Source organism: Nelumbo nucifera, chromosome 2, assembly GCF_055504915.1.
Source record: "Nelumbo nucifera cultivar China Antique chromosome 2, China Antique-T2T, whole genome shotgun sequence".
In the NCBI taxonomy this organism is placed as follows: domain Eukaryota; kingdom Viridiplantae; phylum Streptophyta; class Magnoliopsida; order Proteales; family Nelumbonaceae; genus Nelumbo; species Nelumbo nucifera.
In genome coordinates this window covers 44,883,119-44,907,346 of record NC_142650.1, presented here as the reverse complement: position 1 = coordinate 44,907,346, position 24,228 = coordinate 44,883,119, and the positions used below count along the sequence as shown (strand labels likewise).

General features: G+C 40.0%; 2 protein-coding genes across 2 annotated transcripts in view; both read left to right on the top strand.

Moving 5' to 3' along the window:
• Positions 1-12,672: 12,672 nt before the first annotated feature.
• On the top strand, positions 12,673-17,879 carry LOC104602639 (putative pyridoxal 5'-phosphate synthase subunit PDX2). Its single transcript, XM_010266405.3, has 7 exons — positions 12,673-12,877; positions 12,992-13,119; positions 13,478-13,565; positions 13,654-13,727; positions 15,313-15,504; positions 17,350-17,447; positions 17,539-17,879. Exons 1-7 carry the CDS (start codon positions 12,826-12,828, stop codon positions 17,648-17,650), a joined length of 744 nt encoding a protein of 247 aa, XP_010264707.1. The 5' UTR covers positions 12,673-12,825; the 3' UTR covers positions 17,651-17,879.
• The window catches only part of LOC104602641 (rhomboid-like protein 19), a 35,519-nt gene continuing 29,035 nt past the window's right edge, over positions 17,745-24,228 (top strand). Inside the window, exon 1 of the mRNA XM_010266406.3 lies at positions 17,745-17,882. The gene's annotated coding sequence lies outside the window, so the exon portion shown is untranslated. The remainder of the gene's footprint in view (positions 17,883-24,228) is intronic.

Sequence of the window (24,228 nt, the reverse complement as noted above, 5' to 3'; positions counted from 1 at the left end):
GTGACATATTAGGGATGATTGTTTATGACCAGGCCTGGCCTGCCTAGTTTACAAATTTCTAGGCCCATGCTACCACATTTCTCCTAGGCCTAGCCCATCCCAAACCCACATTAAGCCTACAAGAAATGCAGATCTGTGATGTTTAGTTATACTAGGATAAACCTGATATTAATTGTAGCCTCATAATCGACTTCCAGCCTACAACCATAATTGTAACCATAGAATGGACTTACATTCAAATTTCTATCCCGATGTAACAGATGTGATTAAAGATCTAGAGATTTAGAATTGTCTTGATCAATGCTACAGCTTGTTTGTGATGTTTGGGCACAAATTAGACTTCCATATCTAGTATTAATAAAATAATAAAATATAATTACATTAATAAGAAGATAATAATAATAATAAATAAATAAAATATTAATACACTATTGACAAAATATTAGTAAAATAATATACTATAGCAAAATATTAATAAATTAATGATAACAAAAAGATATAAATTATTGAATATAATTATAAGATAAATAAAATATTAATGTAATGTAACTAAAATAATAATAAAACATTAATATTTTTTATGAATAAGAATAAAACATTAATAATAAAATATTATAAAAGAAATAATAAGATAATAATAATCATAATAAAATAAGAGTATATTTATAATTAAAATAATAATAAAAGGTTGGGAAAATATTCATAAAATAGTAATACTATAATAAAATATTAATAGCGTAATAACAAAAATCAAAGATATTGATTTATTAAATAATAATCATAATAATAATTAAGTACAAATAAAATGTTAATATATTATAACTAAAGTAATAATAAAATACTAAGATGTTATTTATTAAATAATAAATTAATTTAAAATAATAAACAAAACTAATAGCTTATTAATAATATAATAATAAAATAATAAATTATTAATAAAGCAATCATAAATTAATGATAAATACTAAGATATTTATTAATAAAAAATAATAACAATGTACTAATAAATTAGTAATTATATATCCATAAAATAATAATAAATACTAAGATATTGAAGTCTAATGTTGCCCAAACATTAGAGACAAGCTGTAGGATTTCTTAAGACCATTCTAAATCTACAGATATCAGGATAAAAAAATTTGACTAAAAGTCCATTCCAAGGTTATAATTAATGGTTGCAGGCTAAAAGTCCATTATGAGGTTACAATTAATATCAACTTGATATAGCTAAACATCACAGATTTGCACTTTTTGAAGGCTCAATGCAGGTCTAGGCTAGGCCAAGCCTAGGAGAAATGTGGCAACCTGGGCCTAGAAATTTGCAATGCAAGCAGGTCGAGCCAGGTCATAAACAATCATCCCTAATATGTCACCATCATTATCATCCATACCCTATCCTAGCTATATGGGGTTGGCTACATGAATCCTTTTTGCCAATCCATTCAATTTAAAGCCTTATCCATTGTTAAATTATTAGTGCCTAAATCATTTTTACTACCTCTACCCATGTCCTATTTGGTCTACCCCAAATTCTTCCTGTGTCACACATCATTAATCTCTTTAATTTTAGGTCTTGAAGGTTGTGTAAATGCGAAGTATAACTGAGTTTTTTTCCTAATTTTGTATTTCATGGTTTGTGGTTTGTTGGTAATTCTCCACTTTCTTGGCAACATTAAATGTTGTTATTAAACTTGTTTTCAAATGTAATCTATGTAGTGTGTACACAAACTCCTAAATGCAATGCAATAAATCAAAGCATGACACCATATCCTATAGAGAGAAATTAGCAAAGAAGAATTTAATAAATGCATTTGTAATGTAGAATACATTTGAAGGTATCCCCACTATTTATCCATTGCATAGAAGCTTAGTTACCAAAACCTTTAGAAAGTGGACAAAAGTTATTCAACAACCTTATCCAATAAACAATTTTTCATAATGAAGTGTTAGGCATAGGTTGGATAGAAGTAAATTGCTTGAAAAGTTCCCCGAATACTATTTCTGGATGAGAAATATGTGCACTCTCATATTGTGAGAGTGAGAGCAACCACTTTGTGCAAAAGAAAATGCCAAAGGTTAGGAGTTAGGACTATCCAATTTACCCCTCCCAAGACCCTAGATAGCAGGGGCCACAATTGGATAATGGCTTTTTTAGATATGTGCACTCTCTACTTTGTTTGTAGAGTTCAGCAAGAAGTAATGAGCTTAAGGCTATGGTAAGGGAAGCAGGGTGCAGGGAAGAGGAAGTAAAACCGGTCAGATCAAAGGAAGGAGGCAGAGGAGGAGGAGACGAACGGTTAGTCAAGTAAGGAAGAACATGAAGAAGGGGAAAATTGCTGGTGTACCTTGTGTAAAGCAAGTGGAGAAAATTGCAACCATCTTCTGATATACTACCCTTTTTGTTGCTAGTCTCTAGGATAAGCTTTTTGAACTTTTTGGTCACAGGTGGAGCTTGCCTACTTAGATTAGAAGTCTCTTTGAACCAACGACCTTCAGTTAGCCAAAGAGAAGGGGTAAAACTCTGTGGAGATGTATCAGGGCTGCATTGATTTGGACGGTGTGGGAGGAAAGGAATGGTAGAGTGTTCAGTGATAAAGAAAGAAATAAGGAAGCAGTTCCAGATTGCGTCTTATAGAGCTTTAATGTGGGCCAAGTCCCTAAAGTTTTTCTGATTTCTCCTTTGATGGTATGTGGAGAAATTGGGAAGCTGTAGCTAGAGGTTCTGCTACAAGGGTTAAACCTGTTTGTGGGCTGGAAACCACCAGATGAAGGATTCATCAAATTGAACTTTGATGACAGCAGCCTAGGGAACCCAGGCCTGGCTGCTATAGGGGGAGTTTTCAGAAACTATGAAGGTCATGTTGTTGTTGTGTTCTCAGGTCCAGTAGGAGTAGGGGACTCGGTTTTTGCAGAGTTCCAAGCTGTCCTACAAGGAGTAAAGATTGTTAGAGATTTAAATTATGAGAGACTGTTAATTGAAGGTGACTCTAAACTGGTAATAGGGTGGTTGAAGGAACCTGAAACTATAATTTGAAAATACAAAGAATATATGAAAAGATTTAAGTGGCTGGTCAGAGATATGACAATTTCAGTCCAATGGGAAAAGCAATCGGCTAACGGGATGGCTGATTTCTTTGCAAAACAAGGGGTGCATAAGTCTGAATTATTCTGGGCTCAGTTGTAATCTGTTTATATGGCTGGGGCTGCATCTCACGCCTCCGCTGATCGTACTCTGTAATTTTGTGATACTTAATTGTGCTCTAATAAAATTTCTATCATTTATCAAAAAAAACAAGGAGAAGGGTTTGTTAGAGACAACCATCTTGAGGAAGTGGTTGTCAACTAGACGCACCAAGGGCTGGTATTGACCTGAGTGATGGAAAGCCAACAAGATGGAACTAACAACCGTATGAACATCAAGACTCAAACACTGCAGATACTTTCCAAATTAAAGAAGTCAAAACAGCAGACAGAGCTATAGAGGTCAACTCTCTTACATCTCCAATTTCTGTTTCTATCGATGCAAAGAAAGAAGATGAAGGGGTTGGGAGGGAGAAGACTGTGGCTGGAAAAGGGAGCGGAAGTAAGGGCAAGAGGAAGCGATAGGGAGAAGGGGAAGAAGCTAGAGAGCATAATAAGGTGTACATTAGAAAGAGGCTTTCGGGGTCAATCCTGGAGGTAGAAGAGGTGCAAAAGGAACTGATTGCAGGAAGGAGTAACTCGACAGAAAGAGCTAGTAACAGGATAAGTCAAGGGGAACCGGAGGGGGAGACCATGAAGGGAAGGGGTGAGCTAATTAAAAAAGGGGAACTGGATCTAAGCAGAACAGTCGACTGAGAAGTGGCAGTAGGGAAGTCAATTGGCCTGTTTTTTTGGGGAGGAGAGGGTTTTGCTAAAATTTCTTTTGAGCAATTTGAAAAAAAAAAATGAAAGCCAAATCATGAGAAGAAAGAAAAAAGCAAAAGTTGGAATGAAGGTGGGGAGGAAGACCAAGTTGTAAATGAAGAGTAAGGGGAATTACACTAAGAGTAGGAAGAGAAGAGGGAGGGACGGGGGAGAATGGAGATGCTAAATGGGATGTTAGGAGATTGAGGGGAGGGCGCTGGAGGTCTGTGGTGAGGTATGTGATTTGAAATCAGAAGCCTGGCGTAGCTATCCTACATTAACCAAAGCTGGAATTTTCTGATACAAGAATGATGATCGAGATTTGGAGGAGAGGTTGAGGAGAGTGGATGCAGTTAAATATGGTTGGGTTGGCTGGGGGTCGGCCATACTATGCCCTGGGGTGGAAAGCGTATCACAAGTTGGGCTATCAAGCATTTGAGCAAATCATAGTTTCAGATTTTACAGAGATCTTTTAGGGTCTCCTTGAGACCCAAGCTTGTAATGTGTATCATTTTAGTCTGGCTTGATGTTTGGTGTGTCGACTCAACACTTGATTGGAATGCACTGTTTCTTTTTCTTAATATTTTTTTTCTTTTTTATTCTTCAAAAAATGGAACATAGTCCAAACAAGACAAGCAGTGTCAACTGTTAACATATATAGGAACTTCCTTATTTTGTTAAATATATTTAATTTCTTAGTTTTACATGTCAACCAGAATAATAATTTAATGGGTGATTACTTTAAGCAGAACAATGCTTTCATGTATACATCATAATTATCCATAAAACCTTTTTACAAGGAACTTTATGAAAAAGATACAGATACTTACATATCTAGGCACTCATACAAATATATATATAATATATTTACATATAATACATCTAAATATAAATATATGTTTATAATGCATGTTAGAAACCACAAGGATATGCACACATGACATAAATGCAAAGGCTAGCATCTAACCAGTACTCATTCACTGCATTTTGGACTGGAGCATACAATGGAGAAACATTTAAGTCAGGATTCAAACCTCCTAAAGTGGTCATCACTTGGTCTTTTGGACTAGAGCATACAATGGAGAAACATTTAAGTAAGGTGACCCACAAGACATCACTTCCAGTGTCAATTTGAACATAGAATTCTTTTGAAGGGATCCCCAATTTCACGCTCGTGAAATAAATGTGTCAAAACCATTACAATAAAATATTAGAAACAAAAAAAAAGAGAAGCACTTGTGCTGTTGCACCCCCATACATCACCACCCAGTAGAGTTTTAAAGAGATCAAAAGCCGAAGAAAATAAACAAATAGAGAAGAGGAATCAACATATTCGAAAACCCATCTATGAACTACATCAAAAGCATCAAAAGAGAAAGAACAGTCTGTCAATTTACAAACTAAAGAACCTCAGAACCTCAAGAATCATCAAATCCAGAACCCATTAAACAAAGAAAGAAAAGGAAACCAGTAAAGAGGCAAAGAGTATCAAAAAGCCCATTAATATAAATTACAAAATAACCAGATCCGGAAGCCAAGAAGAGAAAATTAAGGAGCAAAATAAAAGGAATTCAAGAAACAAGACGCGGAAGCCAAACGCCATCCTTAATTAAATCCAGAGCTTAAAATCAACCACGGACCAAAAGAGAAAAGGCAAAATTACCTACGGTGTAAGGATTATAGGTACCCTCGACGGGAAAATCAACGATCCCACCCTGCAAGATTCAGCGGTGCCTTACCCTGTCACGAGCTCTAAGCTCACTCAACTCAATTCTCTGGTCCACCGGAAAGGCTATTTCGAGCTTCAGGCTCTTCGGAAATCCACAAAACACCACCACTGGCAACGGCAAGAAGACGATGCCCAAAACCAAGGTCAAGATCAGAAACCTGGCATGACGACACGCCGACATTTCCTTTTGATTTGCTTCTCACTCTTTCCTCTATCTCACTCCTGACAAAAACAAAAAAACAAACGAGGTCTGTGTCTTTCCGTATCACTGAAAGCACAGAAAAAGAATAAAAGAGTGTGCGTAAGAGAAAGCAAAAGACAGACTAGAGACTACCCAAGTCGCAAGCAGAGCAAATAAAAAGACGTTCCACGAGACCACAATAACGGCCACGAACAGAGTGAGAGTATTCAAAATCAGATTACGTTACTCTGATTGTTTTCGGGTCAGGATTCGAAATCAGATTACGATAACGGCCACCCTCTAAGCCTCTAAACCTCTAAACCTCTAAAATAAAATAGTGCGTACAAAGCACTCCCCACATTGTTTTCGGGTCAGGATGGTAAGAGCCCGTGGGCCCGCAGTTCACTGGCCCAGATGTTCTTGCGTATCTATTTTTATTCAATTTAAGATACACGGAATCATTCTTTTCTTCGAATCCAACGGTTGATATTTTCGTGCTCAAATAATGGCTGTCTCACCACGCACAGGCTCTTTATCTGTAAAAAATAAAAATACAGATAGTATAAACTCTAAAATGTAAATTTCCCAATTGTTAAAGTCACGCGGGTTTTCTTACAAGTTACATAGAAACATGTACGAAACACTTTAATAAATATTTTCCAAACAGAAATCCCCAAAAGAAGGTTTATGAATTAGGAAGATTGAAATAATAAAATTCTTCATAGTTGAAACCTATTTTGGAAAGAACAAACGATAAAAAATAAATCAAAAGATGTGGATGCTATTTTCTGCTGCCACGTAGGCACTACATTAGAGAAAGCAGTGTAGTTGGTGCTTTAAATAACGTCCTTTTGTTTGGTATCATTTTTTCTAAATAAAACGTTGTTCTAAATCATACCTTGGAAATCAAGAAAGTGTGGGCTGGAGCAATGCCAAATTCAATGTTTTTCTGAGAAAATTGTGTATTGTGATAGCGGTGCAATGATGTGGCATTCATCTTAGATGTTGGATAATATAGATCAATGTTGAAAATGTTGCTGCCAGCACTGGTACCAAATAAAACCAGTGTTGTTTTCTCAAAAAAAAAAAAAAAGAAAAAACCTATGTGACAGCACTGGTTCTATACAAAAAAACGGTGCTTATAACTGCACATGCCCAATACCATTTTTATGAGAAACATGTCCAATACCATTTTTATGAGAAAATGGTGCAATGTTCCCAACACCGATACCAAACACCTAATCAAAGGAAGACATTACAGAGAAAACTGACCATGAATGACAAAAACAAGGGGTAAAGTGAAAAATTGATTTCCATCTAACAAAAAAAAAATCACAAAATCACTACTTCCAAACTGGGAACTATGCCATGTAAACCTGTTAGACAGTTTATGTATGCCCTTAGCTTCAATCTGATTTGATGTACTTGTTATTTAGTGGAAATAAATAAAGTGCATGTTTGATTCATGTTGTTTGGTTTAATTCTATGTAAAACCCTAAAACTGGACATTTATAGAGATTCATGTTAGTTTTAAATGTTCACAGCCGTTGGATAAGTCTGGGGAGATTTATCCTGCCAAGGCTGATGCTGGTGTGCCACCAAGTGTTGGGATGGCCTGTCTCATCCATCAGGGTAGGACCCGATGCACATGCAGTATGGGATTACATGAATCCTTGAACCGGACCAGATTTCCAGTCTTGCCCTAGACCTTGGAGATAGATGGGCAAAACTGGAAAGTTACACCTGACCCCTAGACTCGATTATGACACTTCACTAGGTGCTGGATCAGACTGCCTTTGATATGCCAATCAGTGAGATCCTTAGCGGGGATCAAAACCTGGGTATGTTGGGGCAGTTTGAGAATTCATCTGAGTGGGTGGTCATAGTGACAGAATCAGCCACTTTGTCGGACAAAGGGTAATGATCGGGAATGCACTCTCTCTGATGGAAACCAAACTGCCGGCAGTTGATTTCAATCGTTGGAATTTTGTTTTGCAAAATTAATATACTTATATTATATGTACGATTTCAAAATGTTTGCAAATGGTTTTAATTCCCGGGATCCATGTGAGAGGAGAGTGCGGCACTGTTCCTTGCAGCCGAGGGAGAGGTCCTCTCTTGTCGGGCAGTGCTTGATCATTAAGGGCTGAGAGGTTAAGTGTAAGACCATTTAGGATAATACCTGATGGGCTAATCTTGCACCTGCCCACAGTCCCTGGGTTTTTATAAGATGGCTTGGTCCAGGGACCACTTAATGTAAGTGTTGGGCCCATAGGGTCCATATGATGGACTCGAGGGGTTCATTGAGTTTTTCAGTGAATTCGGCTGGGCCTTGTATTAAAGGCTGGGCCGAACCCATGTGGCTGTTGTGTAGATCAATGCTTGGGTCCCACGCCATACAAAGAAGCCCAACTGGGCAGCAGATTGGAAACTAATTAAACACTGAATACTTAATGGGCCAAAAGCCCATTTCGAACTGGGCTGATATGATCACCCAAAGATGGGGCGAATCTGAGATTAATGTTAGTGAAAAGGATGAGGCTTTTAACCTTATCCACTCTGGGAGACCAAATTCAAATCAGATTTGAATCTGGTAACCTCCTGATAAGATCAGGAGTAAACTAACTTTATCTGGAGATAGGATTAAGATGATCCTCTATCCAGATACTGATTTGGATTGGGATAACTCCTGATTAGGAGGTTTCTTAATCAAGAAGAAAGGAGGAGAAAAACAAGAGAATTTGAACCAAGGAAAATCGCAAGAAAGGTTCCTGCGAATAGAGATCAGATTTCATACTCTCCAGAAAAGGAGAAAAAGCAGTTCAGCTTTTTCGGTTTTGGTTCTCTCCTCCTGTCGCCGCCATCTACCATTGCAAGATTGGATCTTTGCAGAAAAGAAAGTCAAGAAATCTGTTCTTGACATCAGTCTTGCAAGAAAGACTGAAAATGTTACAGTGTTTAGTTCTTCCAGAGGATTCTTGTGAAGGATCCAGTGTGTAGGACGCACCCTGCTGGTTCTGTTCCATCCACAGCTGTGTCATCTTCAGTAGGAACAGATCTTGGAGCATTCTTTGGGCGTGAACACCAACTTTGGGAGATACTGCTTCTCCGGATCAGGTATATTCCTCCCATTTTCCTTTTGGTACAGATCTGGTTTGATTATGGTTCAAGTAGGATCCTTGAATAATATATTCTAAATTTAGGGAATATGATTCCTAGTTGGGAGAAGGTAGGAAATTTTTGAAATTCGCCCACCCATTCCGCAACCTTTATGGCATCCATTGGATGGATCCTACCATTCTTTCAAAACCATCATAAAGCAGACACAAAGTTCATTCTGGTGAATAGTTAATGCACATAATCAAGGGCGTGAATGATAACCCAAAACACCATTTTTAATGACAACCACTATAGACAGCTAGACAAAGGAAACTAGGGAAGGCTATAGTAATCGATGTAAGCCTGTTGGTTAGGGATGCAACTTGGGTGGGCCCAACCCAAGCCTAAACCGGTCCAGCCTGAAGTTTTACATGGGTTGGGCTTAGATTTTTTATCCTCGGGCTGGACTTGGGCCCAAGAAGTCAGGCTTTTTAATTTTTTGGGCTGGGCCTAGGCCTAGCCTTTAAGTAGCCCGAACCCGGCCCAACTATACACATTCATACATACATTCTATTTTTTGTATTTTTCCTATTTTTTTAAATATAAAAAAGTGATCATTATCATCAATAAAGTTGTACACTATTACCATGTCATCAATAAAGCTTTACACTATTATTAGTATATTATATTATTAAAGAAAGAGAGAGAGAGAGAGAAAGAAATATTAATTATTAAAGAGAAAGAGAGAATTACGAGTGTAGGAGAAAGAGAGAGAAATGTTACATTATTAAAGAAAGAGAGAATTAAGATTGTGTTAATGAGAGAGAGGGAGAAAGAAATATGATATTATTAAGAGATAGAGAATTAAGAGTTTGTTAATTAATGAGAGATAGAGATGTTGAATAGTTTATTAACCCCCTAGGCTGAGTTTGGAAGGAGTACAAATGAAAATATGTAGAGTGCAAAATCTTATATTTTGTATTATTTTGTATGTATTTACGTTGTACATATTTGCATTTCTACTGCTTCTAAATTGAGCCCTAGGGAATGGAGTTTTCATTCAAGAGAGCAATAACGCAATATGTTATGTTATTAGAGAGAGAGAGAGAGAGAGAGAGAGATTGGGTATTTTAGGCCCCCTTAGAGAATGGAATGTAAAGAAACTCATGACAAAAGTTCTAATAAACTATTAACAGAATATTAGTAAAATAATAGTACTATAATAAAATATTAATAAATTAATAACAAGAAACAAAGATATGGATTTTTAAATATTATAATGTATAAATATTTTATTTATACATTGTAAAGTAATAATAATATTAATAATATAATAATATTTGAGTAATAATATAATATAATTAAAATTAATATAATATAATTATTAAGTAATAAAATTAATAATGATACAATATAATTGAAGTAATAATAGTATATGTCAACAGAATATTGATAAACTAGTAAGAAAATAAAACATAATAAAATAATAAAATATTGAAGTAATAATAAATTAACAATTCCACATGAAACTAAACAACAACAATCAAAATCCAATTCCGGTTCCCAACTGAACCAAACATGCATTAGGAATAGGTAATTCTGATTCCGATTCAGATTCCAATTTCGTTTTCCGATTCCAATCCTGTTTTTAAATATTATAATAATTATTAATAAAACTTAGTAAAATTTAAAAATAGATTTATCTTACAATAGTTAATAAAAGTTAAAATCAAACTTAATAAATATTAATTAAGAAATTTGTTGCTTTATGTTTTATTGTTTAACCGCAACCTATTAAAGATTGGATCCGATTCGGATATTTGACTTTCCCTAATGAATTCAAATTTGAATCACCATATGTGAGATCTGACTGGATCTTCGAGTCAGATCGGACCTGGATATGCCCTATATATAATAAGACATGTAGTGTAGCATGGCTATACTTTCTCACTACCATTTATCTATTTGGTTTCCTTTAAATTCTAAATAAAATCATTTCAATTTCACTTACAAATCAAACTTAATAAACACTAATAAAAATAAGAAATTTAAACTCTGATTACGAAATTTGTTAGCCTAGCAAGGACCCTTGTGATGCATGGAATTTATCAATAAAAAGTGAAATAATAGAAACTGGTAACTATTATAAGGAATGAATGCCATATTGTTTTAAATAATTAACCTTTATTTTATTAATGCTATGATTTAGTAATTCTGATTAATTATATAAATAATTTTTAACAAAGATAACAAATTATCGCTAATGATTAAATGTTTTAGTTTTTTTACTTTATTAATAAATTATTGTTCTATTTTATTTATTTTACTTTATTAATGATTAAATGTTTTAATTTTCTATAAATGTTACTTAAATATATAAAATACTTAAATATAAACAAATATACAAAGTTATGTTATAGTCATAATTAAATTAATATAAGCTCGAGATCAAGGTTTAAGACTTCAGGTTGGGTTTTTATTAATTTCAGCTATTAGGTTTCAAATTATAGTTTTCTGACAAATAACCAATTAATAAGATTTGAATAAGAATAGGGATGGAAATACTGTTCCCCACTCTATTGGGTACTCAACATTAGGTCGAGGATGGAGATTGCCTTGATAGGGACAACAATTGATAGTGATACATACCCAACCGAGGATAGGGACGAAGATGGAGGAGTGAATTCCTCCCCCCGTCCTAACCCCCAATTATATATATAATATTATTTATTATATTATATATATATATATATCAAAATTTTAATTTAAATATATTTATGAAAATAGTTTAAAAATTCTAGAGATTTAGGTTCCCGACAAAGAACCCGTCTCTGTTAGGAATTGGGGATGGAGGGTCATATTAACGAGGATTGGGGTCAATGACAGGGATTTGTTTCAAAGTAAGGATCGACAATAGGGAGTATGGCCCCTACCCCGTTGCCATAGTTTTATAATTAACATGGGTGAGCCCCTATCCCAAGCCCAAACTAGCTTGAGATATTTTATGTTTTTGGTTCATTATGCTACAAAATGAGGGTAGTTCAATCCCCATAGTTCCTTCGGGTTTAATATTAATAATTTTTATTTAAAAATAGTTTAAAACCAAAAAATAATGCATGCGTGGGTTGTGTTTAAATTTGATTCAATCTAATTACAAATTTCATATTGCTCTTAGGGGTACAACTTAAGGAATTGAGTTAGGTTGAGGATCAACCAAAGCCTAACCTAAAGTCTTAAACCTTGAATTTATGCTTAGATTAATTTAATTATGACTAAAAAATTTATCTATAAATTAATTTAATTATTAATGAAGTAATCTTTATTTAATTATTAATACTTTTTGTTAAAAATTATTAATATAATTAATTTAAATTACTAAGTTATTCTTTTAACAAATTACTAAAATTATTAATATAATTATCAGTTTCCATTTTCACTTTCCCTTCATAAATCGCCGTATACCAAAGGATATGGTCATTGGTCATGATCGGACTGTAACACGTAAGAACTAAAGATGGGAACACATCTGCTACGTTGGGACACAGGCGGCCAGGAATCTACGGAGATTCCGCACCCCAGGAATCTAGATACAGCGACTACCACAGAATCTAAATTCACTGAACGCATTTCGATCCTACGGTTGAATCATTACCATACAAATTTGTCATTTTCAATCCTACTGAAATGTTGGTATTGTCCACACAAAATATTCTAGATCTGTGATAAAGGGTGGATCTTTAAGACTTACTAGAAAATAAGTTTGTATACTCGGCAGTTTTATTGTTCATTTCCATCGAATAAAATGGAGGGCCAAGGACGAGAGCCATACGAAACCTACAAGGGTGGGAGTGATCGATCATTCTCCTTCTCGTAGTCTCGTTCGTTTGACGTTAGCGTTTTCTGCAGGGCAAGGAGCGACTGTTCCACTAATATGGCTGTCGGTGTCCTTGCGCTCCAGGGGTCTTTTAACGAACACATAGCAGGTCTTCCTCTCTCCGCTGTTTGCATGTCACTTGCAGAGCTAAATACGTTCGCGGTTCGCCTACTTGAATCTGCATCCCATCTTTGATCCCTTAACTTTTGGTTTTGCTACGCAGCGCTCAGAAGGATCGGAGTTAAAGGGGTGGAGATAAGGAAGCCCGAGCAGCTCCAGAACGTAGATGCTCTTATAATTCCTGGAGGGGAGAGCACTACCATGGCCAAGCTCGCAGAATACCATAACCTTGTTAGCTATCTATCCCTCCTCCATTCTTTTGGCTATTCATTCCATATTGCTTTTACTTTTTACTTCTGGGTTCAAAGCTTTTGCTTTGATACTCTATTTGCACCAATGCCTACTACAAGGGTACTCGGTGAGCCACATGCGGCGAAGTCGAATCCAAGGAGAAGATTTTAGATTCTTCCTTGTACTCTTCTTGATGTATTTAACTTTGTATGCTTGTTTTGTTCAGCCCTTCAATGTAATGAAGAAAAAGTAACATATTTACTAAACAAGTTGCTCGATAAAATCGGTTATTATTGTTGCTTGGTAGAACTCTGCGAAAGAAAAATGAAAGATCGATCCTTTCCTCTGTTGTATGCAGTTTCCTGCCTTAAAAGAATTTGTCAAAATGGGGAAACCCGTGTGGGGAACCTGTGCGGGGCTCATTTTCTTGGCAAACAAGGCCATCGGTTGGTGATTGTTATTGTATTCTTAACATGGAAAAGAAAGAAAATTCACCAACTTATTTGAAATTGAGACCTGAAATTTTCTTTTCAGGACAGAAAGAAGGAGGGCAGGAGCTCATTGGAGGGCTAGATTGTACCGTCCATCGGAATTTCTTTGGCAGCCAGGTAAGTGTACTGTGTACGAGAGCTCTAAATTTCTTATTCATTGTTTGTATTTATTTCTCCTCTTTTTTTTTTTTTGAAAAAGGTAAGGTATTGTATTAAACCGCGAAAAGAAAGAAGATATACAATCAGCCCCAATTCCCTGTACAATGAGAAACTGTACTTAAGGAAACTGCAAAAAACTCAAAACACAACTACTAAGCCTTTAGGCATTTACAGATAAAACTATCCAAAGATAAACTCTGTCAAAAAAAAAAAAAGAAATTGTATGTCTAGATTTAAAAGTGAATGATTAGCCAACCACGAATACATCATGCCCATAATATTTTTAAGGACTTCCTCCTTTGAAATGTGATGCCCCTCGAATATTCTCTGATTCCTTTCACGCCAAACTGCCCAAAATACAGCTGCAGGAATAGTGTTCCAAGCAACTTTTCCAGCCTCACTTAGACCCTTTAGCCACCAAGCAAACAAAAAACTCTTCACATCAGAAGGAAAACACACCTTTGCCCCGAACAGTTCCAGCATTTTCCCCCAAATCCAGTGGGTGAGCTCACAGTGGATCAGCAGATGATTAGAGGTTTCTGTGCTTTTATTGCAGAAGACACACCTTTCATCCTGTACTTGAATGCCCCTTCTAACTAGGTTTTCTCTAGTCTGAATTCTGTCTAACACTGCTGACCACACAAAAAAAGACACTTTTGAAGGGACATTCCTTATCCAAATCTTCTTGTCCGGGAAAACAGAAAACTCTACCTTGTCAGGCTGTTATAGAAAGATTTGACAGAGAAAATTCCTGAGTTTTCAAATCTCCATTTTCTTTTGTCCTCCAAAGCTCCATTCAATCTGACATTGTATAAAGTCTGCAGCAAACTTAGGAGAGATTTTACCTCCCAATCATTCAGGTTCCTACGCAATTGAGAATTCCACACACAGACTCCATTCTGCATTTCCAAATAATCTTCCACTGTTACATTCTTGTCCACTGCTATTTCGAACAGATCAGAATATCTGTCCTTGAGAGGGCCATCTTCGCACCAAAAACCCTTCCAGAATAGAACTCTTTGACCATTCCCAACCTCGTATTTTATTCCTTGTACAAACTGTGATTCAATTTTTTGAATTGCCTTCCAGATTGAGCAACCATACAAGGATCTAGAGTTACCAGTCTCCCAATCTCTTGCTGCCGGCCCATACTTGGCTACAATTAGCCTCCTCCACAAACTGTTCGGTTGATCATTAAACCTCCAGCGCCATTTTCCTGGTATTTATTTCTCCTCTTTTCTCATTTTGACAAAGATAGGCCACAAAATGGACAATTCAGGATTGAAATCATGTAGGAAATAGGTAAATAAAACCAGAGTTCTAACTTTCTACATAGGTTTTATGGAACAGAAAGCATGAATTCCATTTCCTTTTTTAGTTATTTCTTCTTACTTGTTATCTTAAGCAAGTAAAATCAGAGGGACCAATTCATTTGGAAACTTACTCCAGTAATCCATTGGTACCCCATTCTGTTCTTTTCACCAACTGCTTCTGCACTATTTCAACTCTAATCTAAAACAAAGACAATATTTTTTCCCTGCAGATTCAGAGCTTTGAGGCAGAGCTGCCAGTACCAGAACTTGCAGCCAAGGAAGGTGGTCATGAAAGTTTTCGTGGAGTTTTTATTCGTGCTCCAGCAATCCTGGAAGCTGGGCCAGAAGTCGAAGTCTTAGCTGATTATCCAGTTCCAGCCAAAAAACTGACAGACTCAAAGTTTGCTGCTGGAAACCAGCAGGTTTGTCCTTTCTGTTACTTCCAAGTTTATTTCAATGCAAATTGGATTTGCTGGCTGCTATGGTGCAGTCACAAGCTGGTTCTACACTTCTACTCTTCCATCTACAATGTCACTGCTTCTCTGTGATTATCTTCTCAAACTAGATTTGTTGGAATGGACCTGGGATTTTCTTATATTGTCCTGTTGTTGATAATTGGGATCGAGCATTGGACTTCCTGTTGCTCTTGATCATTCTTAATACAGCATAACCTTGTACACACAAACATGTGCACATGGACACAGCCACATTTCTGTATGTGTGCATTTATGTGTATGATCACAGCCACACCTGTGTTTCTACTTGTTTTGTTGTTCTTCCATGATATGCGGACTAGGAATGGGCCCTGTTTCACCCCCCAAATTCTAGGTACTAGGACATGGCTAAAATGGGTACTGGTGCATGGACATCTGGAATTGCAGAACAAATAAACAAATTCGAAGTAATCAAGCAAATTATTTCTATTACAATTAATTGCACTCTCTTATTTTGAGCCAACAGAGAGAACGCGAAAACAAAGTGAAAAACTTTACAGATCTACAATGCTTTATATTAGAGAAAGGCTTCCATATGTTCTCATCTCTTTTCCTTTGCAATTGAAGGGGATTCATCGAATGCAATTGAATGGAGTAAAAGAATTGATCTAGGCCTTGGGTGTTTGCTCATTACCTCAATTTCATTGAGGTAGATCTTATGGTCCATTTAAGTCCAAATAGGTAAATCTGAAAATGCATGACCTTAATTGTGACTGGCTTGTACAGGAAAGGCTCTTTTTTGCTTAGATTGATGTTATCTAGCTTTGGTTTTGTGAACCTGGATAAGATTTATGTGGAAAAATAAAAGGTTGGGCAAAAAAAAAAAAAAGGTTGGGCTTGAGTGGTGTGCAAAAGAGGGTGTTTTTCGCTATTGAAGGTTTAGACATTAAGTATTTATACAAATTAAATTCTATATATGTGCAACAATATTTGTTTAATATCTATAGTAAAGGATTATTTCCTCTTGTCTAAATGTACAAGTATGCCAGAACCTTAGTGTTTATTTTATGTTATTATAATATAACATATAAAAAATTAACCATGGAATATCTGATAGAACAATATGCTATATAAGTTATCATTGTAAAACTGTGTACTATTTAGAGTAGTGTACTTCTAAAAGAAAAAAGAAAACATTTAGTTTTATGGAAATACGTAGGAATCATGAATAGTTTGTAAGGAGTACAGTCTCAGTTTGGGAAGAGTGCAAATACAAATATGTATAGTACAGATACAAGGTTTAGAAATACCACATAAAAGGTTTTGCCCTGTACATATTTGTATTTGTACTCTTCCCAAGCTGAGACTAAAGTATTATACTGAATCAAGCAGCCAAGCTCCTGGCATTATTCGAGGCAGATATGAAGAATGTGTAGATTATTGAATTCATGATTGGGTACACATACATGGAGTGATAGGTATGGTTGTCAAGACATTGTTGGCTAATGAAGAAGAATTGGCCTGTCTCTTCTCTGCTTTGTAGCAAGATGCCCTTTTTATTTTTAAATGGGATTTCTGTTAGTTTCTTTCTGTATGATTTAACTAATCTGGAATAAAAAAGTTCAGAGGGGTCAGATTACAGAACACCATATTGTTGGAAATTAACTTAAAGCATTATGTTTTAATTATTCTACCATTTTTTAGAAGATATAACTCTCATTTATACATGTACAAGTTTTCTGATTGCACCATTGTGGTCTTTGACTGATGCTATGCTTGTGGTATCGGGACTGTATAATTGTTTGTTTTGATCTCGAGATTTCCATACTTCAGGAGACAACTGAATCCAAAGGGAAAGTGATAGTAGCTGTCAGGCAAGGGAACTTGCTTGGAACTGCTTTCCACCCTGAGTTGACTGCAGACACTCGATGGTATATATTGCATATACTGAGTAATTAATCTTAAGTGCTACTCCCACACATTTCATATCTCATTTGTAGTCCTTAATTCTTGCTTGTCTAGGCATAGTTATTTCTTGAAGATGATGGGAAAAAGTGGACAACAAAATGGTAGCAAAGAGGAGGATCTCAGTGACAATCAACAACTAAGGACTGACCTCCCTATATTTCAATAGTATCAAAGTGGAACCGAATGGTTGTCTTTCTTTGCATATTTAACCTTGTTATAACATTCCATAGTTGCTTCTTTCTTTGATAGGTATAGATATGTTGCATTAAAATGCCAGTTTCTCATAAATTAAAACCATAGCAGGGCATTTGAAAATCTCTTGGTAATATTGGTCGGTTTCAGCAGCGAATAGAGATTCTGATATCATCAATAAATTGCTTGGGCCCTCCGACCTCCTTGTGAGTGCACATTCGTACTGTGGCTTTTTATTATTCTATGTAGAAGTCTAGAAGGCTAAATGGTTTTATAAATTAAAAAAAAAGGTTCGCTCTAGCAATACAGGAAATGAAAGTGAAAAACACTCCTTCGGATAGGGATGATTAATTTGTCACTCATTGGGATAGGTAGTGATGTGGGGTGACCCAACCCAGCCCATTCGAGGCTGGGAGGCCCAGCCCACGAGCGTCAGATTTGGGAATGAGATCCGCTATAGTAGGGGTTATTCTGCTCCCCTCGTATAGTGCCAGTCGTGGAGCACCCACGCGTCTCCGTAGAGCTCTCTGACTGTCTTCGTACGGCACCTATCTCAGGCGTTCATCTCCACCTACCTCTAGGCAAGTATAAATAGGGGTGCCCCCCTCCAGGTAAAAAAGAGGAATGGAATACAATCTACATCTAGATCTGGAATTGATTTCAAAAGCTATATTCTAGTTTCCCTCTTCATACCCCGTACTAACTTGATCATCAAAGACTCTGCCTCGGGTTCTCACTTGGGGCCTCTGACGTATTCTGCTTTGCAGCACCTCGACTGCCTACCTTTGGTTCCTATAGTATTCGAAGCCCTCTCTGCCCCAGCCTCAGTAGCTAGTTCTTCGAACCCTCGAAGCCTTCGGCCAGCCTTTGGAGTCTAGGGCAAAATTGTTTTGTTGTCCTCAGTCAATCCAAGCACCAACAATTGGTGCCGTCTATGGTAAATGTTTCTAAGACATTCCCTAAAAGAACTTTAACGAGCTAACAAGTCCCTAAGCTCCGACCAACCAACATGGTGCGAGGAACAAGAAATACACAAAATCTTGTGACCAATGAACAGTTACAGGTCGTGCTCGACCTCCTAGAGTACTTTGACACAGTGAGTCGAGAAGAACTACCCCCAGGCAAGAGGTCGCCCTTAGGGTGATCGCCTCGCCTGGGAGTCCACATAGTCGGGCTGGCATAGGTCCACCAACCAATCAGTCCCTAGTCACGGCCACGCACAGCGGGCAGAGCCCTCAGAGTCTGGTAGTAGTCGTCCAGCCGATTTGCTCTCCCGGACCTCTAGACCTCCCAGTCGAAGGGAGGACAACTCTAGACCTAGCTAAAGGGACGAAGAACTGGAACAATCGGAGGATAGCCATTAGCCCTCCGAGCAGCATCACCGACGCTGAAGAGCCAATCCGAAGGACGAAGGTGGACGCTGCGATCGCCCCAATGCCCATTCCAGGGCTGAGGGCTGGCGTCGAGCCTCTTCCCCTCACATGTCGGACCTCCGGGACGTCTTGAATGACCGCCGCGCAAAGCGCGAAGCACGCTGTCTCAACTCTGAGCACTCCGAAGCCTGTGCCGAGCACCATCGTGTCCCTGAAGACCGGGATGGCGCGTAGGCCATGCTCGACCCCATGTTCTCTGAACTTCGAGTCGAGCTTGGTGTTGTCAAAGCCGAGCTCTGACAGGTTAAGGAAGGCTGAACTGACACCTCGGCCGGACAAAGCAACTGCCCGTGGAGAATGGATGCCTTCTCCCTTGACATCATCGTCGAGCCTCTATCTCCAAACTTCAAAGCTCTTGCCTTGGAGATGTATGACGGGAACACTGACCCGGACGACCACCTGGAGAGCTTCAGGGCGCTCATGATCCTGTATGGATATTATGACGCCTTGACATGCTAGACTTTCCAGGCAACCTTCAAGGGAGCCACTCGGCGGTGGTTCTCAAGCCTCCCACCCTAATCCATTAACTCGTGGGAGTAGTTTTCCAGCATGTTCCTCGCTCGCTTTGTCAGCAGTCGACGCCCTCAGAAAAGCATTGTCTCGCTGATGACTGTCAAGCAGAAGCAAGGAAAGAGTCTGCGGTCATACATCAACTGCTTCAAGAAAGAAGAACTCAAGGTCCGCGACCTCGACCCCCTGGTGTCCATGCATGCTGCCATCAGTGGGCTCCTCCCCAGCTTGGCCCTCAAATGCTCCGTTGATTAAAGCCAGCCAAAGACGAAGTTGGAGTTCCTAGAAAGGGCCCAGAAATACATTGTTGGGTCGAAGAGGCTTTGGCTACGGACGCCCATGAGAGAGGCACAGAGCACCGGGATGGAGCCCCCGAGAAGAAGAGGAAGAACAGAGACCAGGGTGGCAGTAACAACATCAACAACAGGAAGCCACTAGCCTCGTCCTTGGCTTACAATCAATACACGCCATTGAACTCCACCCGCACACAAATTCTGATGTAGATCGTGCAGGAGAAATTTATGAAGTGGCTTGAAAAGTTGAAGAAGAATCCCCGTCGGGGGAACCCCAAAAAATATTGTAAGTTCCACCGAGGTACCGGGCACGACACCGAGGACTGTTATGATCTTAAAAATGAGATAGAGTCCCTCATTCGTCGGGGGCACCTTAAGTAGTACGTTGGAGGCGAGGCTGGCGCCTTGTCCTCTCAGCAGCAACAGCAATACCAACAAGCAGCAAGCGTCATCGATGTCATAGTGGGAGGCACGGCTTCGGGTGGAGCCTCAGCCTCGGCTCGCAATGCCTACGCCAAGCAACTGAACATCCAGGGGCCGACCCCCAAGAAGCAGAAGCAAGAACCCCTCTTTTTCACGGATGAGGACCTGAAGGGGGTAGTAGTCCCCCATGACGACGCATTGGTGGTTTCGGCCGTCATTGCAAACTTCGTAGTCAAAAGGATCCTTGTTGATAGTGGCTCTTCAGCCAACATCCTTTTCTACAAAACTTTTGAAAAGATGAAGATAGCTCCGGAGCACCTCCAACCAGTATATGCCCCACTAGTCGGCTTCTTTGGCAGCATCATCAAACCAGAGGGCAAGATTCCCCTACCAGTCACAGTAGGGACAGAGCCCCAGTAGGTAACAAGGATGACAGAGTTTTTGGTTGTGAAGATTGGCTCACCCTACAACGCCATCATGGGGAGACCAACTCTTCACATACTCTAGGCAGCCATCTCCTCCTACCACCTCGCCTTGAAGTTACCCACCGAGCACAGCGTCGGAGTTGGTCATGGGGAGTAGCATGCCGCCCGTCAATGCTATGTGGCAGTGCTGAAGGGCAAGAATAAAGAAGCTCTGCCACTAAAGGGTCTCGACCTCAGGGAGGAGCCAGCGAGCCAAGGCCAGCCGGCCGAGGACCTTGTCTCGGTCCCCCTAGATGAGGATGAGCCCAACAAGGTAGTCCACTTCGGGTCCAACCTTCCCCTCAAGAGCCTATCCGAACTAGTAAGTTTCCTCAGACTCAATGCCGACATCTTTGCTTGGTCCGATGTTGACATGACCGGAATTGACCCTTCAGTCATTACACATAGGCTGAGTGTGGACCCAAGCTCTAGGCCAGTTTGGCAAAAGAAGAAGAACTTTGCACCGGAGCGTTGGAAGGCAATAGAGGAGGAAGTTGAAAAGTTACTCGACATCAACCTCATCCGAAAGGTATACTACCCTATCTGGTTGTCAAATGTGGTGATGGTAAAAAAGCTAATGGGAAATGGCAGATCTGTATTGATTTCATAGACCTTAACCGAGCCTGCCCCAATGACAACTTTCCTTTGCCAAGGATAGACCACCTCGTTGATGCCACTGTAGGGTATGAGCTACTTAGCTTCACAGATGCCTTCTCTGGATACAATCAGAGAAAGATGCACCCAGATGATGAAGAAAAAACCTCGTTCATCACTGAACATGGCACATACTGCTACCGTGTGATGCCCTTCGGCCTCAAGAATGCTAGGGCCACCTACCAGTGCCTTGTCAACAAGGTGTTCAAAGAACAGATGGGGAGGAATGTCGAAGCCTATGTGGATGACATGGTAATGAAGAGCCTGAAAGCCGAGACCCACGTCTCGGACCTAGCCGAGACCTTCGACACCTTGCAGAAGTATAACATGAAATTCAACCCCAGCAAGTGTGCCTTCGGTGTCACATCAGGCAAGTTCTTAGGTTTCGTCGTCACTCAGAGAGGCATTGAGGCTAATCCTGAGAAGATACATGCCATACTAGACATGACACCCCCGCAGACGGTGAAGGAGACCCAAAAACTTACTAGCCGAATAGCAGCCCTCAATCGCTTCATGTCAAAGTTTGTCAACCGCTGCCTACCTTTCTTTTGTGCCATCAAGAAGTTGAAAGAGTTCCAATAGACGGAGGAGTGCCAGCGCGCCTTTGACGAGCTCAAGGCATACCTTACTTTGCCTCCCCTCCTCACTCAGCCGGCCGAAGGGGAAACCCTGTACCTGTACTTCTCAGCTAGGGATGAAGTAGTTAATTCAATCCTCATCAAGGAAGATGGCGTGCAGAAGCTAGTGTACTATGCTAGCAAGGTCCTCTACGACGTCGAGACTACCACCCGAGGTAGAGAAGTTGGCTTTCGCCCTTGTAGTTCCAGCAAGGAAACTTCGGCCATACTTCCAGGCCCACATTATAGTGGTCCTGACGAACTAGCCCTTCAAGGTTGTCCTCGCCAAGCTCGAGACCTCGGGGCGCCTGACGAAGTGGGCCATCAAGCTGTTTGAGTTTGACATCCAGTACTAGCTGAGGCCCGCGATCAAAGCACAAGCTCTGGCAGATTTCATAGTGGAGTGCACCTTCAGCCGAGCCCTTCGCCAGCCCCCAAAAAATGCTGAGGGGGATCATGTGGACGGCGAGATTCAACCCCGATGGAAGCTTTTTGTTGACGGCTCCTCCAATGCTAAAGGAAGCAGAGCGGACCTCATCCTCCTCACCCCAGATGATGTCACCCTGGAGTATGCGCTAAGGTTTGACTTTCCAGCATCAAACAACGAAGCCGAGTACGAGGCCCTCCTCGCTGGTCTGCAGCTTGCTAGGGACCTCGACTCCTCATACGTTGAGGCCTTCAGCGACTCTCAACTGGTGAATCAAGTGAACGGTGAGTATGAGGCTAGGGAACAAAGTATGTCCAAGTACCTTGCCAAAGTCGAAGATCTAGCTCACCACTTTCAACGCTTCTCCTTACAACAGGTCCCGCGAGTCGAGAACGCACGAGCTAACACCCTCTCCAAGTTGGCAAGAACCTCGAGCGAATCCCCCGGCCGGACCGTGCATGTCGAGAAACTGCTTCGGTTCTCCATTGAAGAAGCCCAAGTATTCCCAATAGAGGCCAAACCTTCATGGATGGATCGCATCGTCAACTTTCTGTCAACTAGATGGCTGCCTGAAGACAAAAATGAGGCAAAACAACTCAGACGACAGGCAACCCACTACACCCTACTGGAGGGGAAACTGTACCGAAAATCCTTCACCTTGCCTTACCTCCGATGCCTTTGTCCAGAGGAGGGCAACTATGTGCTACAAGAAATTCACGAAGGCATCTACGGTAATCATCTCGGTGGGAGAGCCCTAGCCCCAAAAGCCCTAAGGCAGGGCTACTTCTGGCATACCCTCCACAAGGACGCAACAAGATTGGTGCAAAAGTGTGACCCATGTCAGAGGTACGCCAACTTGTGCCACCGACTGACCACCACTCTCATCCCTCAACAGCCCATGGCCCTTTGCCAAATGAGGCATGGACCTCCTTGGCCCCTTTCCTTAGGGCACGGGGGGCAGAAAGCACCTTATTATTGTAGTAGACTACTTCACCAAGTGGGTGGAAGCCAAGCCTTTGGCCACCATCACGGTGCGAGCCATCCAAAATTTGTTTTGGAAAAACATTATCTACCGCTTCGGCCTACCCTACATGCTGGTTACCAACAACGGGAAGCAATTTGATGATGCCAAGTTCCGGGAGTGGTGCACCTCCCTCGGCATCAGGCAACAGTACACCTCGGTAGGCTATCCTCAAACCAACGGCCTATCTGAGGTTACCAACAGGACAATACTAGATGGACTGAAGACCAGATTGGACCGAGCAAAAGGCCTATGGGCTGATGAATTAAACAATGTACTTTGGGCTTACCGAACTATGCCTCGGGCAGCCATGGGAGAAACACCCTTCGGCTTAACCTACGACACAAAAGCAGTAATCCCAGAAGAGATCGACCAGCTGACACTCCGAGTTGAGGTGTACAATGAAGCCGAGAATGATGAAGCCCTCAAAGCAAACTTAGACCTGCTGGAAGAAGCTCGAGAGCAAGCACAAATATGGGTAGCCGCTTACCAGCAGCGAATGGCCTGCTACTACAACTCCACGGTAAAAGAAAGACACTATCAAGAGGGAGACCTTGTCCTCAAAAAAGTCATGATCCCCGAACCTGGAGTAGGGAAGTTGGGCCCCAACTGGGAAGGCCCTTATAGGATCAAGCAAGTCGTCGGCCCTGGCACTTTTCGCCTAAAACACCTAGATGGAAGACCTATACCTCGGACATGGAATTTGGAGA